Raw genomic sequence first — 18664 nt, forward strand, 5'->3', positions numbered from 1 at the left:
AATTTCCCCAATCCCATCTTGCTGTAATACCATAGACCATTCTGGACCAGATTATGGTATACTTAATATTGGATAGTTTACAATTTTATCAGTTCTGGCTGATTCCAAAACAAAGAATCTGTACTTAAATGAAAACATCTAATGAAACAATGTTTCAGCACTTGGCCAAGAGGCTAGCATACAGTAGGTGCTTAACATGTGTCTGGTGACCGGGCTTCCCTATATCCCCACCAAAGCAGGGCCTCTCTTCATGATCAGAGCACTACCATCCTCCAGGCCCGGAGCAGGCAAACTCGGATCTCTTTTGCATGGCTCCTGACCCCCTGGACTAAAGGTAGACAGTCATATCTGTCTGCAATCGGGTATAGGATTCTTCTCTCATAAACAGTTCACAGCCATGATTTTTCAAAAAACAAACAAACAAACAAAAAAACCATTCAATATTCTTAAAAAAAAAAAAATAAAGTCATTTGGTGCAGATCATAGATTATAACTCCACAACGCCCAAGACAGAAGTCCCATCAGAGGACAGAACACTGGAGCTTACGAGGGACTCATTAGCCAGCTTGTCCTCTAGTTTGAAATTGGCAGTGAAGAGGACATTGGGTTTGGAGTTAAGAAGACCCACTGAATTCAAATCTGGCTTCAGACACTTACCAGTTGTTGGATCCTGGCCAACTCAGTTTTCTCAGCTGTAAAATGGGAATAGCATCTCCCTTAAGAGAGGTGGTGAGAATCAAATGAGATAACATTGCTTTTGCTTGGTTTATAGAATAAGCACTCTATAAATGTTAGCTACTGTCATCTTCTTCATCATCATTAAATGATGAAACAAATGAGGCTTAGAAAGGTAAAATGACTTCCTTAAGGTCACATAGGGGAGTGGCAGAACTGGACTTTGACTCCAAATTTCCACGTCAGTACTTCTTCTACAATGGAACACACACACATACACACACACACACACACACACACACACACACACACACACACACACACACACACACACACACACAGACACACACACAATAAAACATTATTTAAACCTCATACCTAGAATGCTATCCTTCCTCCTCAGATTTGAATTTCCAATTCCTTACAAAACTCCTTTCACAAACCATCTTGCACACAAAGCCTTTTACTCATAAGCACAGTCCCCCCCCACCCCCCCAGATGCTAATGCTTGTCACGTTCATTTTGTTGTACATCATCTTCCTTTTTAGAATACGGACTCCATTTTTGTCTTTGAGTCATCAGTGATCAGTACAAGTGTCTGACTCTTAGTAGGTGCTTGATATGTGATGGCTGATTACTGTTATGGAATACATATGGATGAGGTTCTTAGTCCATCGATCTCAATGACATTTTTGGTTTCAATCCTGGAACTTCAAAGCCAGATATGCAAAATCATGGGATGTGAAGGCTCCACAGTCCTCCAGAGTTCACTTAGTCTTAACTCCATCATTTTATAAGTAATTTTATAGGTAAGCAAACTAAAAAAATGAGTCACTGAGATGAAATGAGTTACCCAAGGTCATAGAACTCTTCAGTGGCAGATCTGACCCCTAAATCCAGTTTGAATGACTAGTTCAGGGCTCCATTCTACTAGCTATTCGAGAAGTTCTTTCTTCCCCTCTCCATCTCCATAAAAGCAAAGTTGTCTAATGCCATTATAATAAACATTCTGAATTCTTTTAGATGATTCATTAATTTGACAAATATTTGCTGAATGCCTAGCCTCTATGCTAGGCAATGGAGATTATAAAATGCAAAAAATATGGTCTCTAGTTAAGAGGAGCTTAAAACAGTCTTAATATTTTAGATGCTTAAAATATTTTACATTTATGTGATGCATCATGGCTTGTAACATACCATTTCTTTTTGTCTTCAACCCCCCCCCCCCAGAAGATAGATGCTATTATTCTCATGAGGTTAAATGATTTAACTCATGGTCACAAAGTTATTCCAATAGAGGCAGGATTCAAACTCAGGTTTCACCCTAATCCACATTCTATGATCTTTCTACTTTAACAAATTGCCTTGAATACAAGCTCAAAAATCTTGGGAGGTTAGGTGAGATACTGCTATGAGGGACTACTGTCAGCAGAACTACAAGACTGACAGAAAAATGAATAGTCAATCATGGTTTCTTATCAATAAAATATGATATTTAATAGTCACTTTATCAATAGTATTCAAATGCTTTCCTTCTATTTATAGTTCTTTAATAAAGAGGAATTGACAATGTTATGGGGCAGCTACTGGTATATGAAGAAAATACTGGGCCTGGAATTAGGAAAACTTGAGTTCAAATCTGACCTCAGTCACTAGCTATGTGATTTTGGGCAAGTTCCTTAACCTCTTTGCCTCAGTTTACTCAGCTTTAAATAGGGAAAATAATAGCTTCCAAGGCTGTTCTAAGATCAAATAAAAAATATAAAGTAGTTGGCAGGGTGAACATAGCTAGTTGTTATTATTGTTATTATTTACCTTGAGTAGAGATAAAGGTAAGAAAAGAAGCCCCCTCCCCTACCTATAACACATAGTACAGACTCTGAGATAATGAACATATGATGGAGAAAAAGATCTATTTGAAGGGCATATTGGGCTAAAGAGAATGGCAACTGGAAGACTCAAATGAGAAAGTATAGCTATGAATTCCAAAAGAAAAGGGACCTACTATAGATCAAAACTATCAAAGGATTTAGAAATCAGTGGAATCTTAAGAATCTTCTGTTTAATAGATGAGGAAATAATCTCAAGCTGGCCAAGTGATTTACCAAGGTCACAGAGCTAGTAAGTAGGAGAGAAGATTCAAAATATGGACTTCAATTTGTTGAAGTGGGAAAAAATAATAATTATCTAAAACGTTCAAAATTTCAGAAGTTCAATGAGAGCCAAAAGAGATGTCAGTCTAAATGTCAGTCTAGTATTCATTCTGGGAAAGACTCTTTCCCATTCTCCTATAGATTCTAAGCCTATCCCTGTGTATTGAAGCACAACCCCTTTTTCCTGCCATGAGTCAGTGATGAGAATATGGAACAGGAATGGAGAGAAATACAAAATGCCTTCAAGGACTAGGGTCCAGAGAATATTTTTCAACTTTTAGTGATGTATGGTACAGTGGAAAGAAAGCTAGGTTTGAAGGTACAGGCCCTGCATTTAAATTTTGGCTCTGCCACTTATTTACTGGGGTAATCTTGGACAATCACTCAAATTTCCTCATCTGTAAAATGAGGAACAGAAGACCTCTGAGGTCCCTTCAGGTCTAAATCTATGATTCTATGATCCAATGGATTATTTTTTTGTTGGTGAGGCTCCTGCAATACCTTCTTGGATCAACAGAGGTCATTGCATTATTTTCTGAATAGGATCAGGCATAGTCAGAGGGTTTAACAATGGATTATTAATTTTGAGGTGAAAAAGACTTTAACCAATCATCTGATTCAACCCTCTCATTTTACAGGTGAGGAAAGTGATGCTCAAAGAGGTAAGATAAGTCAGTAGCAGATTTAGACTTTGAATCCAGGTTCACTAAATCCAAATTTAATATTCTTTCCATCATATAAAAATAGATTATGATATAAAAATACTTCAAATAATTTGAAACTTTCCCCACATTTACATTTATCACATAACATATTTATGAAAAATTTTTAGGCATGAGTCTAGTCTCAGTTTATCTAATTACCTCTTACAATTCACTTAAATGTCCTGCATCTTTAAAAATTCAGATTTGTTTCTATATTAAACTCAAACAACCTTAGGCACAGTTGCTTCCCTTAATGAGTAGAACTGAAGTCAGTTAGCATAATGATAGCAAGTCAAAACTTTTACTTATTAAGGCAAATCTGTAAAGTTTTTTCTAGACTTCTTTGCTTATTCTAATACAAAATAGAAAGGGCAATGGATGGGGAAATCAGATGACCTAAGATCTAACCTAGGTTTTGATACAAATCAGGGGTGTGACTTTGGTACAGTGACAACCTCTGCTAAATTACTTCTCCCATCTATTAAACCAAAGGCCTAAACTATAATCTCTTATCTCTAAAGTTCTCTGGTTAATGATTTTGTTTTAGTGAATTATATTTTATTAATTACAACACTTGGGGGAAAAGTTTTTTGTATCTGACCTGTAATTTCATTGGTCTGGGGAGCTCATCACAGAATTTCCTTTAGCAATCCTTTTAAATAGCCTATTTAGTTAGAGCAACTTCAATTACCTTCTTCAATACTCTATATGGTTTACATCTGTTTCCAATGTTCTGATTTTTTCCTATTTGGTGTTTTAACATTCTACTTGGTCTTGAGATGGTTTCCATAAAGAGTAAACAAAATAGTGGAGGAAGGAAGGTAGACATGTTAGCTGATCTGTATAAAAGCATATTTTAAATGCAATAATTTACAGCATTTCTAACTGTCCTTTTAATTTTGTACAAGAAGCATAGCACAATCCTATTGGGAAACTTGCCCTGTCATATCTGGAAGCATAATTAAATAATTTCAACATTTCTAGAATAATGGACAAGTTCCACAATTATTTATTTTTTCTAGGGACAGGGATACAAAAACTTTAGACCATTTTCTGACATCTAAACTAACTGCAATATGTCTTACCTAATAAAGACTCTTAATCTTTTATTTAAATATAGATATTACATGAGGTTAACAAAATCCTCATAAATTATCTGATTTTACATGAGCTATAAAGATCAGATACAATTATTACTGCTTACTACTCTACTTCTGTTCAGTAAAGAAAATACTTTGTGATAAACTATTTAAACATACAAATAACATGGTTATTACATTTATTCAAAGTAGAGTATATCTGAATTCAAAGTCAAACTCCCCCATTCCTTAAGGAAAAAAAAACACTACACACTTTAAGATTTCAAGGATCTAGGGGCGGCTAGGTGGCACAGGGGATAAAGTACCGGCCTGGAGTCAGGAGTACTTGGGTTCAAATCCGGTCAGACACTTAATAATTACCTAGCTGTGTGGCCTTGGGCAAGCCACTTAACCCCCTTTGCCTTGCAAAAAACCTAAAAAAATATATATTTCAAGGATCTAGGGTCAGTATGAGTATATCCTCATATTTCTAAGACTTGGTAGATAAGACTGAGGAACTTCAAGGACTGGAATGAACCTAAGAACCCATCTAGTTCAACCACGGCATTTTTTAGTTGAAGAAATCGACAACCAGAACTACAATGATTTGGTCAAAGTCAAATAGGGAATAAGAGCCTGGGGCATAGGATGGGATGGTAGTAGACTTGGAGAGAGGCTAGGGTAAAAAAGAGTAACAGCCTGTGACCAAACTGGTAAAGGGCCAAAGACGGTCATATGGTGTATCCCCAGATATTATATATGAAAACTATATTTTAGATATTTTATGTGATTATATTATAATTTTGTACAATTAGAATAGGTAAGTCTTTTGCTAAACTAGTTTTTTCCAGATTAGTTTCTGTAAAAATGAATTTTGAATTAAAAAAAAAAGCTCCTCCTCAAATAAAAAAACTCAAATATTATATTCCTGTCTTGGGAAAAATAGGAACCACTTAAGTTTTAGAGACAAAGACCAGCTCTACTTGAGGTTCTTTTTTCGTATCAGTCTGAGGACAGTATTGTCTAAACTTAGATACATCCCTTCCTTATCTCTGGTCCTCTCAGTTTCTATGGAAAATATACCTGAAAACACTATAGTCATTTGCACTTTTAATGGTCTATAAAAGGGTAAGAAAAAATATACAGCTTTCTAGCTTCTCCTAAAGCAAATATTATAGTTTCATTTCTCTTTTGGAAGTAGAAAATTTCCAGAAGAAGTCTCCAGGGTTAAAAAAAACAAACAACAAAACAAATAAATGCAAATATACCATTCTAAAACTAAGAAAAATTATTTTTGGATTTTCCACAGTAAAACTAGATCCATCACTTTCTTGGACAACACTTTTTGTTCCTATAACTAAAAACAGCTTGATGGCTTAAGTCCAGGAAAACTCTGCTTCTGGGTCAATAATCAATAATCCCAAGTGTTATACAAAGTTACAAAAGTTTAGCCTCAAATTGGTTAATACCTTTCTTGAAGTAGCAAATAAAACAAACTAAAGGAAATCACTGAATAGGTTTGTTAACAATCTTCTCATTAGGATAAAAAATTTAAAGGAAATTTAGTCTGTTCATCCCTTAATGACATTAGAAATCACTTAAGCAGCTTTCAACTAAGTCTTTAAATAAAGGTCAATTTCTAAACCTTCAACATATGAGTAGGAACGGGTAACAAAAAGACACTGAAACTCTAATATAAATCATCTTAAGTTCTCCTTCTTACTTGTAATATGAAAAGAGAAAAAAACTCAAGCATTTGCTTTAATTTCTCCAACACAGACAACACTAACAAGTAAACAAGAAGAAAGCAAAATCATTCAGTTTTTCTAAACTTGGAAAATATTTTCTCTCACCTAAATCCAAAAACCAAGTTCAGGTTGATCTGCCAACCACAAAAGCTTATAGGCTACGCTTAACTAAAATTTTATAAAAATAAAAAATACCATTTACTATATAATAACTTGCATTTATAGAAGCAGAGAAATGATTTTTCTAGTATAGTTTAATGCTTAAATATTCTCAAAGGAATATTGATAAGTTTTTGCTTCTTGCAAGAAAAATGACAGCCTTCTTAAACATTAAAAATTCAGAGAAAAACTAATCTAGGTCACTGAATTAATAAAAAAGGAACAGGACCAAATTGAATCTAAGAAAAGTTGAAAAATTCTGCACATAAAATCAGTTTAATGATCATTTGGGGATAATTTTAATTGGGTTTCTAGAATTTTAACATGGTTAATCTATACTATGCTAAAAACCAAATTATATACTCTTGGTATACAGTTTGGACTTTATTGATCAATCACTGCAGTAAACTGAAACAAGTTTTAACAAAGATCAACCAAACCTAAGGTATCTACATCTTCAAAAAGTCATTTGAGATAAATTTCAACAGAGATTTTTAACTTAGTAAGGGCTTGCTATTCAAAATATTCCAATCTTTATTTCCATAGCCAATGCTCATACCTCAACTATTACCATTAAAATAACATTAAGGTCTCAACTGAATTACTTGTCTTTTCCTGAAGGTTTTTTTTTAAGATTAAAGGGGGAAAGGGGGGTGGAGAAGAAAAGGAAAACCAACAAGTTTAAAACATTACAAAGTTATGTTTTATACAACGTTTTCCCTCAGAATTTAAATTCTCCATATTAACCCACAGGAAGCAAAGCAAATATTAAATAGCTCCTTTCACTTCATAATTAAAAATTTCTTTCTGGGTTTTTACATTTTTCTAAAACATGTGAAATAGCTGATTTTTCTTCCCTTTTATACATATACATTATCTATCATTATGCAGCTATTTTACTTTGTTCAAAATAAAAATAAACCAAAATTTAAACAACTGGCATTTAAAACTTGTACATGAACAAACATTTTTCAAAGCTTACAGAACTCCGCTTTCTGAAGTCCAAAGTTTGGAGTTATAAAATTTCATTAAAACACATGTTAATAGTACAAAAATAGTACAGTTATAGAATAACTTCTTTGTAATATTTTTAAAAGGACCAAGTTTTGAATGTCATATATATGAGAAAGCACAGTACAGAATTCTTTGTGGGCTCAAAGTTTTTATAACAAATGGCTACATTAGAAAATAAAGAAAAGTTACAAGCATTTTCATTGCAACAAAATGACATGCAATGTGCCTGCCCATTCCATGACGTTCTTAGAATGGTGATCCTTATTAAAAAACATACAGTCTATAGTCACAGAACTAGTTATTTTAAAAAAGCAAAGAAATTTCTCTTACCTTGCCGGCTTCTCTTTCCAAGTCGACATATTCCCGGCTAGGTGTTTGTCGAGGCTCTCCCTGCCAGCTGGCCGGAAAAAACTGGAGAGACAGATTGGTTCCTGTGGCCACAAAAGCCTTTTAGAAAAATCAATACAAACAGGATCAGGAGCAAGACATTACATAAATTATGCAAGCAGTCATTTATTTTTACATCAGTTTATGTCTTAAGCCAGGCAGCAAAAAGAATACTTAAAGTCAAAAACACACACTCATCATTTTTCTTAAGTATTAAGTTACAAACATCTGATTCCATTTTGACGACATTTGCCATTGGCTGCTTAGATATAAAATAAGACATGGAATCAATACTTTCTTTCAGGTCATTTTTTTGCTGACGTTAGAATCTCATGTTGCAAAATTTGAGCTAGAGGCTATCAACCCTACACTTAAAAATGGTTATTTTTAAAAGACAAAATTGTGACACATGCAAAAAAAAAAATCACTCAAGATCTAAAGGATTAGATTTTTATAGAATGCCATGATTTAAACAGAAAATACCACCAAAAACTTTTTGTTTGGCTTTAAAGCATTTGTAAATAAGACATTTCTCTAGCTTCTATAAATTTATGTAAGATCACAGAATTAGAACTAGAGAGTTTAGAGGTTAAGCAGTTGAACTCCCTCATTTTATAGATGAGGAAGCAAGGCCCATAGAGAAGTGATTTGCCTGGATCACACAGGCAGCCCAGCAAAGCCACTTCTTCAACTGGATCACTGACTCTAAATCCAGTGCTATTTCCACTTAAAATATACTTCAAGACAGTTCTCAGGTACTAAAAATGCATGAGACTGAGATGCAAAGAAAACATTTTTACTTCTTAAATGTTAATGCATGAAAGCAACTGTCAAATTCTAAAATCTTAGCTGAATCAGGAACTGTCATAATTTCCCAAAGTGGTTTTTCAATGAAAAAAGAGATAATGGGAAGATAGCAACAAGAGACTGCAATTCTAAGATTATTCACCCAATACATACTACAGTTAAAAGCTTGCTTACATGGCTTAGCCAGCAATACATGTTCTGAGACCCTTAACAATTTGATATTTTTTTATTAGTGAGTTTTTTTTTTTGATCTGCAAAGTAGAAACAACACTATCCCTACATCACTGGCTAATCTGTGGAATAACTAATAATAAAAACCCCAAACCTGAAGAATATATTTTTGGCAAACACATTACCATCATCCAAAGGAAATTTTTGCTTACTGAAAAGAGTACGTTAAGTAGATTAGATCTTTCTCGCTAAAGAAAGCTCTCAAAAAATTCAATTACCAGTTAGAGTACCTTAAACTGGATACGAAAGGCTCATAGAAGGCATTCACATTTTTGATGAGACCTTAAACCATCTGATTCAATAAACTTATTTTAAAGAAGAAAGAGGCCCAGAAAGATCAGGTAACTTGCCAAGGTCACACAGATAGATGGAAGGTCAGGACTACAATTCACATCCTCTGACTCCCAGGATTTAGTTCAGGAATTGTCTTTATTTGAGTAGCTGTAAAGATTTTTATAATGTCAAGTCAACAAGCATTCATTATGCCAGGACTAAGCCAGGTTCCAAGTGTTGGGAGTACAAATAGAAAGACAATTCCTACTCACAAAGAACTTATATTTAAATGGCAAAAATAGCCATGCAGGGTGGTAATACAAATGTTATTCCCATATTGCAAATTGAGGCAGTATGGTTTACTGAACAAAGAGCTGATGCTGAAGCCAAGCACACCTGGCTAGGTTCAAGTCCTGTTGCACACATGTCGTGAATATTTGATCTGGGTCAAGTCTCATAACCTCTCAGTACTCCAGGCCAGCGAAACTCACATAGTAAAGGAGGCCACTAAACCATAGGAAAGGCTCCCTTCTGGGTCAAATATCAACTTAGAAAATCAAATTAATATTATCTATATTTTATTAGTTATTTCCCAATTACACATTAATCTGGTTTCAGTTACATTCTATGGTCTTTTTCAATGGGGGCAGAAAGTTTGACATATGTTCTCAGCAATTCTCCAAGATCATAAGTTGCAGAGAGGGTGCCTGCCTACATACTAGAAGACAGGAAGTTTTCTATATTAAGAAAATCACCAGCATTGGAGTTGAAGTTTGCATCCAGGTCTTCAATTCAATTCTAGCATTTTTCCAAGATACCATATTAGTTAAAATTGAAATGTATCACATTTCTGATGAGTTGAAGCAAGTATTTTTTAAATTACCTGATAAGTTTAAAATATGCATAATTTAGTTAAAAAAAAAAAAGTCAAGGGGTATGACAATGAAAAGAGTCAATAGAGTCAAAGACCTGAGTCTGGTCATTTAATATCTGTAATTTTGAGCAAGTTATGCCCCTTCTCTGGATCTCCATTTCCTCTCTGTAAAATAATGAATTTGGATTAGGTGCTGCCATCTTTTTAGATTGACTAGGTCCTTTAAAAATAGGGTACATTAGGGGCAGCTAGGTGGCACAGTGGATAAAGCACCAGCCCGGGAGTCAGGAGTACCTGGGTTCAAATCCAGTCTCAGACACTTAATAATTACCTAACCGTTTGGCCTTGGGCAAGCCACTTAACCCCATTTGCCTTGCAAAAAAAAAATAGTGTACATTACTCTCTCTCATACTATGTTTAGACAGTAATTAAACATGATTTCTACTGCATGAAAGTACCAAGATGATAACACAATTTTTAAAAATCTGGCTGGTTTATAATATTTAAGATAATGGCTCACCATTTAAAAATGGTTATGCTTTTTTGCTTTAACATTTGTGTAACAAAGCAATTTTATCATCCATGATGAAACTACAGTTCTTAAAGGATTTCCAATAGATTTTATGGCTGTCATATAGCAACACAATTTTAAGATAATCATTTTTTAAAAAATACACATTCTACAAACCCAAATTCCTTTATAACCACTGCCAGATTTCATAATAGTGTACAGACCTATCATCTAAGAATACAAACTAAATTCTGTTTACTAACAGAAACCATTGATGGCGTTTCACTGAAAAGTTTCATTCTCTTCCTAAGTCCCTTATCTGAATAGGTAATACATATTTTAAATACTTGCTTTAATATTGTCATGGCTCTTCAAAGTTCACCATTCTTTAAGCCTTCCCCAATATTTTGCAATAAATGCTAAAGCACAGAACCGAAAAATGTCACCTGAAACAAAATGAACTCCAACTATTAAACCCGATGAAAGCAGAAAATACTTTCAGCATGCTAAAAAACATGAACAAAGATTTTCATTGTAAAGAAGCTTTGAAGACCTCATAAAAAATTTGTTTTTAACTACTATTATTTTAATGTAAAACAGAGACAGTATTAAGAATCCATGAATGTTAGTCTTCCAATACTGCTTGTAAACACAGGTAGCAATTCTGCCAAATGGAACTTGATAAATATGTTCCCTTACTAACTCCAAAGGACTGCAGATGACAGCTTCTGCCAGATAGTGATTTAATATAGTCTATAGATTCATCACCTTACCTCTTATTTAATTTTAATTCCAGGAATAACTTTCCTGTCCATTATATCTTACCAATCTCCCCGCCCCCCCCCCCCGAATTGATGCAACTCTATGGTATAAAATTTAAATACACAAATAAAGTCACATCTTAGGTAGAAATGCAATGCACACATAGAAATGCAATTCAGCATCAAAGTAAGTCTCAGTTTCTGGTTCCACAACCAGTGAGAAGCAAATGGAGTAGGATATAAAGTAGTTTGGGACAGCTATGCAATTTACTACATTAACTAAGATGCCTGCTACTAATAATCATTCTTCTTATACTGGAGGAAAAGACTGCTATGAAACCACAACCAAAGGTTATAGAAAATGCTGGATTTTTTTCATTGCTGTTGTTTTATTAAATCTTTTATTAATGCTTAGGAAAACACACACTGTTGTCACTCTCAATGAGTTCTCCAAAGAATCCTTCCTTGTAATAAGCTCTTCATAAATCAAAACTCATAGGAGTCAATATGTACCATAGAACCTAATATGGCATTACTAAAATTACTATATGAAGTCTTTAAAATCAGCTTCTTTGTATGTTTTGGATGAGGAGCTCAAATTTCAGTTCAAAATGAACTTTTAACAACATTCTTGGAATGTTTTTAAAACGTAAATTGCCATATAACCCTTAACATCAGTAAACGTGTTGAGATTTCTTTAAAGAAAATGTAAACTAGACAAATATAAAAACCGATTTACTCAACAAAAATCAAACATTTAAATTTATTATTTCCTCATATGCATCAAATTAATCAACTGCAATCTATTTTCTCTGATCTTCAGCAATTTTTTTGTAACAGGTTTATCATTTTTAAAATTCAGATATGTGAACAAAGAAATCAACCCAGAAAAAAACTGATTTATCCCTAGAAAGAAAAATTCGTAAGAATAGGTGGAGAATCATATAATATGACTTACTAAGAAGATCAAATTCTATTTTAGGACAACTTGTATCCTTAAACCATAACTATAATCAGTAAAAATTTCCTATAACATGTTTGGTCTATAGGGTGAATGTTAATCCTAACTGTAATAGTAGAGTTATGAAGATGTTCCTGTATACTTGGCAGATGCCATCCATGTCAACATATTAAGAATATATAACTTAGGGAATTTTAGAGCTGGAAGGGAACTTGAGATGCTATAGTCTACTCTTTCCCCCTAACCCCCAGGTAGTTGTAGAAACGTGGAGGCGTGGAGAAACTGCTTGACTGAAATCATCTTGTGTGACAAGTTTCTTGACTGACTTCAGGACTTTCCTACTATACTCTACACTTCAGTTATATTACTGAATTTTTATTTTTTTGAAAGTGCTTTCCATTGACTAGTTCCTTTTATTCATATAACAATCCCATGAGGTAGGGAGGGTTGAATTCTACATTTTATGGATGGGAAGTAGTAAATAGATCTCATTTTAGAAAGAGTAGAATTCCAGTGAGGTAAAAATAAGATTCTTTTCATGAGACTAATGAGTCAATGACAAAACAAAATTGGTAATACTGTCCATTTCCAAAATTTTGTACCTTATGAATGTTAATTTACCTTCTCTACTATACCCAATACTGTTCAATTTTTCCCTTTTGACCTCACCTTAAGTGGCAGAACGTCATAAATTCTTCATGAAATTAAAAAGGCACATTTGTAATTTCTCTTTCAATGTTAATCTAATTTGTATAAGGGTTCTCTCCACGTGATTTAGCAGACAAAATCACATTCCTTTCCCTATTAAATAATGCTTCAACTATATCAGACAAGTATTTTTTGTTATTTTCAAAATGTACAGAGCATGGTTTAGTAGAAAGAGAACTTGCCTAAGAGTCAGGAGAGCCGGATGAAATCCATTTATTATTACCTATGTGGCTTTGAGTCAATCATACCTCTTTGGACCTCAATTTTTGCAACTGTAAATTTTTTTTTTGGCGAGGCAGTAGGGTTAAGCGGCTTGCCCAAGGCCACACAGCTGGGTCGTTATTAAGTGTCTGAGGCCGGATTTGCACTCAGGTACTCCTGACTCCAGGGCCGGTGGGGTGCTCTGTCCACTGCGCCACCTAGCCGCCCCTTTGCAACTGCAAATTAAAGGAACTAGATTCTATGATCTGTTAAGTTTCCTGCTAGCTTTGAAAGTTTATGATTCTACGACACACAGCACTAAATAATCTATTAGGGCCTGGGTCTTGGACTTCCCCCTTCCTCTATCTACTTAGCCCTATGACTGCTCATTAGCACCCTCAGCAGGACAACTAGAGTAGAAAAAGATGAGAGGCCTCAACCCAGCAGCTTTCTAGGGGTGTTATTAATTAGTATAAACGAATCCCCTTCTTCTCCCAACAATAAATGATACGGTTTGGCTCGAGCCCATGTTTAACACTTCCTATTCCTCTGGACTCGTCCCAATGATCTTCCACTGAACTCTTTTTTCATAAAGCCAAGTTAAAAAAAAAAAGCAAAGCATGAAAGTCTGGGGGCACAGCTTCAAGCACACAAAAATCTGGGTGAGACCTGTGGATTTTAAATTATCTATCCTTGACAGTTATTAACACCAAACCAGAGCTGGCAGCAGAGTATAGTTAGAGAAAGCTCTGACTTTCGGAGGAAACCTGAGTCGAAACCCACTTAGTGGCTAGGGGACGGAGCTGAAGTCACTTCCTATTTCTAAGGCTCCCTCTCATTATTCTTAAAGGGGAGATGAACATCCTAACAGTCTCGCAGGGGGCTTGGGGTGCCCGGGCTAACTTCTACAGAAGCGTGACTCGTTAGCGCAAGCTCCCCAAAGCTTGGTCTTCTGCTGCTTCACGTTCGGATAAGGAGTCCTCCTTCTCTTTGTCCTGTTGGCGACATCCTGCGCCCCAAGACCCAAACTCTCCTCTATGGGCGACGGAAAGGATTTCTTCACTAGATAGGAATTCGGGTTTGTGTTTCAGGTCTCGGGGAGGCCGCTTCTCTTCCGGATCCACCAGCCCCTTTCCACGAGGAGCGCCCCCCCGAATCGCGAAGGATGCCCCTTTCTAACAACGGGCTGCTCCTCCGCGGGGGGACCCCCGGCGGCGGGACGGGAGGAGGGGCGGCCTCGCCTCTTTGTTCCGCCGCCTCGGCCGAGGGGTCCCGGGCCCCCCGCCTCCGAGGGCCCCGGGGCGGCCCGGGATCCGGCTTCGCGGGCGCCGAACCTCCAGAGGAAGTGCGGAGCCGCGCGCAGTTCCGGGTGCGGGGCCGGCGGGCTCCACAGGTGGGCCGGCTGGGGGGCGCGCGGCTGGGGGGCCCGGCCCCCGACACTTACGATCTCCGAGCGGCCGTCCCTGCAGGCGTTCTGGAAGCGCGCCTGGCGCTCCTCGTGCGGCCGGTCCCTGAAGCCGGTGTACTTGATCTGCGGGCGGCACAAGTCCCCAGTCAGGCCCGGGGGGGCGAGCCGGGGCGCGGGGGGGGGCGGGGCGGCTGGGCGCCCCCCGCCCGGCCCGCCGCGCCCGCCGCCCCCCGCCGCCGCCGCCGCCCAGGAAGTTGGCGAGACGCGAGCGGCCGGCGGCGCCCCGAAGTTTCCCGCGGGCCTCCCGCGCCCCGGCCGCCCCGGCCGCCCCGGCCGCCGCTCACCTCGCACTCGCGGCTCAACTTCCTGAAGAACTCCTCGTTCTCGAACTTGCTCTTCTGGTCCGGGACCACCCGCGGCATCTTCCCGGCCCGGGGCGGGGACGAGCCTGGCGCCCGCCGGCCGGCTGCCCGCCGAGTCGGGCTCCCGCGCGCCCCCGGCCCCTGCCCCGCGGCTTCCCTTTGTGTCCCGCGCGCCCCGCCGGCAGCCGCGCGTGGGGATGGGGCCGGCTGCGTGGGGCGCCGCCGCCGTGGCCGTTGCCCGCTCCTCGCGCTGACTGAGCTCGCGCGCCGCCGCCCCCCCCACCCCGGCCGCCGCCGCCGCCGCGACTTCCTCCCTCCCCCCCGCCCCTCGCGCCCGCGCGCCGGCCCCGCCCCCGGCCGCGGCCCCGCCCCTCGCGGGAGCCCCGCCCACGCCCCGAGGAGGGGGCTCTCCCGGCTCGCCTGCCCCTCCCCGCGCGTGCTCTCTCCCGCGCTCTCTCCCCGCCCCCCGGCCCACCTTTCCGGCGCGGACGCGCGGGCCCGGCCCCGCCCCGCCCCGCCCCGCCCTGCCCACCTGCTCCTCCACTCCCGGCAAACAAGTCACCCCATTCATAAGGCTCCGGCCGCCGCGCATGCGCCCCCCGTGGGCGGCCGGCGCCCGCCGCGTGTGCCTGCGGGCGGACTGGCCCCGCGGCCCCGGGGCAGAGGCGGGGGCGCTCCGGGGGGCGGCGGGGGCTGGGCTTGGCATACCCGCTGTGTGACCCTGGCCGAGTCATTCCCTCCTGTCTGCCTTAGTTTTCTCATCTGCAACATGAGAAGAAAATGGCAAATCACGCCAGCGGGAGAGAAGGAAAGGACTGGACAGCCACCAAGACCACTCTTCCACTACTCGCTCTCTGATGTGCTCTCCCTGGGTCTCAGTTTCCCCAGTCTGTTGAATGAAAGGGTCCCTCTCCCACCCTGTTATGAATCTGCCGTAGCACATCCAACTCGATCCTTTTACCGTTCGGCACCCAGGGGGGATGTGGCCGGATGATTCCAGGGTCCCGTTAGGTCCAGGACCTGAGTGGGGACTTCGAATGCGGAATGGGCACCCTTCAGCCTCTTCAAGCCTTCTTCCCTTGTGAGGTGAAAGACCGGCCTGCTTCCACAAGCCTTCCAAGCCTGGCTCCGGCTCTGTTATCTAGAACACCAGATCCGCCTTCTGCTTCTCCATTTGTTTTCTACCCTCCAAATACAGGATTAATTTTTTTTTAAGGCTTCAGCGATCACTGAGCATTCAGCAAACATTTATTAAGCTCCTGTTGTGTGCTAGTTGCCGATGGAAATCAAAAGTTTACATAAAACAGTGGTATAATGAATAGAGAACCAGGAGTTTGGAAGTCCTGGGTTCTAGTTTCTCCTCAAACGTATTGTGACTGTATGACCCCTTAGGGAAGTCACAATCATCTTTTTTTTTCTTTTTTGAGGCAACTGGGATTAAAAGATTTGTCCTGGATCAGATTGATTTGAATTTACGTCCCCCTATCTCCCTTGCTGGTGCTGCATTCACTGAGACACCTAGTTTCTCCCCCCCCCCCCCTTCTGGGGAAAGACAACAGGGGTTAAGTGACTTGTCCAGGGTCACACAGCCATTCAGTGTCTGAGGTCAAATTTGAATTCAAGTTCCTCTGACTCAAGGGCTTGGTGCTCTGACTTAACCTCTTAAGGCTAAGTTGATAAATTGCAGAGAATGCACCAACCAGTGCAGTTAGAGGGAATCTCCTTAGGAGTTCCTATACCAATGAAATCACAGACCAACACACAATCTTACTATGTGCTGAACAAGATGAATAGTTTATATATTTGACAGTGTGTGCCCTCCAGGATTATGCAGCCTAGTAGAGGGGTAAGGCACAGGGATAGTTATAACTATATCCTATAAGTGAACTAGAGAGGATGAAAGGAAATTCAGTTGGGGGGGGGTGGTACTTAATAAGGGCTTCCTGGAGGAGGTGTCATTTGAACTGAGCTTTAAAGAATAGAAATTCGGCAGAAGGGAGCAAAGATAGTCATTCTAGGCACTGGGAGCTACTTGGGCAAAGGCAGGGGAGGCCTGAGATTTCTGTCTGTTGTGTCAGAGATTAGCTCAGCTGAAGTCCAGTGTGGTAGGCTAATCATGCAACACAAGGCTGGAAAGGAGAGGGGGTGGTAGTGACTATTGCCTGTGATCTCTGGTAGTCCCTCATGCTCTCATGTTCGCCCTGGATGACTCTGTTGCACTCAGTTGCACAGACTTTGTTGATCTCCTTGGGCAGAGGCTGAGCCCTCTTTCTCCTTGCTGAATCACAGGAGTGGTCCAAAACCAAAAGAGCCATTTTTTATTGCTTAGATTTGCCCCGTGTGTTGACAGAACCTGACTTCCACACACAAATGTTCTGATGCATGCTGGGAGCATACATATGAATGAAGAACAAGTAGGTAGAGGGAGGTAAGGGGCAAAATGAAGATATAAAAAGTTATAGAAGATGCAGTAAAGATATAGAAAGCTAAGGCACCCTATTATTTACAAATATTTACTCAAATGCATACTGTGACAAAGAATAGATATTCTTAGGATCACAGAATCATGGAATATAAAATGTCAGAAACATAGCCTGGAAGGAAACAGAATTTTAGAGGTGGAGGGAACCCTAGAACAAGGAACTTTAGAGAAGGAAGGATGTAGAACATAGCTATGATTTTAGAGCATCCAGTCTATTCAGTTCAGTTGAGGAAACTGATTCAAAGAGAACAAATGACTTAATCAGAATCACAAAACAAGTTTGCTGGTAGATTTGACAATATTTAAAATTGAAATACTGGCAGCATCACTTCTCTAGGCAGACTCCTTTGAGGACCAGAGAGCTAAATTGTATTTACATTCTACTCAATTCACAAGAATTTCCTTCATGTTAAGTAAGGGTGAGCCCTGGATTGTAGTTGGTGCTAAAGGGGCTACATAAGTTATGCAAGATGGGACCGCTGTGCTGTTCCCCACCCCCAAGGATGACAGAAGGTGGACATTAGATAATAGCTCACATTTTTAAACTAAAGATTATAAAGTTGTTTTACTTAATTTTCAAAGAGTACTGATGATATCACAGCATAAATTGGATTTAAGTGTGGCAGAATTACTCTCTGGTCAGTCTCATTCTCTCTTTCCAGAGTCATTGAAATCCAGTGGCAAGAAAAAAGTCTGAACCATTGGCAGTGGTTCGGAATGAAGGGGATGGCCTTGGGGGATGAAGGGGATGGCCTTGGCATCTTTGATGTCTGACCAGGTGCTCTACAATCCACAGTGCTTGCTTCAGAAGCCACCTTCATGGTCATTGGAATAGATTGTTCTCATTCCACCAGTCTGCTGAGGGGAAGTCTTCAAATGCTTTGGATAGAGCCCCTAACCCCACCTAACTCACTTAACTTGCTTTAATCTCAACTTGGTTTAACCTGGTTTAGCCCAGCTGACAGATGGTCTTACCTCAGTGAAGTCACTGTGCATGCTACAGCTTCTTGGATCTGAAGAGGAGAGTTGAGTGAAGTAGGTGGATGCCAAAAGTAGAGAAGCAATCCTGCAAAGGACTTGGCAAAGGACTACTCTTCCTTGAACTCCCCTTATTTAAGGTGATAAAGGAAATGCAAATTTTATTATGCCCATTTTTACATATGAGG

At 39.8% G+C, this 18664-nt stretch overlaps 1 protein-coding gene across 7 annotated transcripts in view; it reads right to left on the reverse strand.

The window, feature by feature from the left end:
- CBFB (core-binding factor subunit beta) overlaps positions 1 to 15258 on the reverse strand; it is an 86945-nt gene extending 71687 nt beyond the window's left edge. The window contains exons 1-3 of one of the 7 annotated variants that reach the window (XM_074202829.1): positions 14999 to 15237; positions 14691 to 14777; positions 7863 to 7979 (exon numbers count right to left, since the gene is read on the reverse strand). In XM_074202829.1, coding sequence (XP_074058930.1) covers positions 7863 to 7979; positions 14691 to 14777; positions 14999 to 15076 — 282 coding nt within the window. In that variant the 5' untranslated portion in view covers positions 15077 to 15237. Of the gene's footprint in view, positions 1 to 7862; positions 7980 to 14690; positions 14778 to 14998 lie in introns of all 7 variants that reach the window. The other 6 variants (XM_074202854.1, XM_074202860.1, XM_074202843.1 and 3 more) reach the window with 6 other exon arrangements.
- Between the last annotated feature and the right edge of the window lie 3406 nt (positions 15259 to 18664).

This window comes from Macrotis lagotis, chromosome 1, assembly GCF_037893015.1.
Source record: "Macrotis lagotis isolate mMagLag1 chromosome 1, bilby.v1.9.chrom.fasta, whole genome shotgun sequence".
Classification (NCBI taxonomy): Eukaryota; Metazoa; Chordata; class Mammalia; order Peramelemorphia; family Peramelidae; genus Macrotis; species Macrotis lagotis.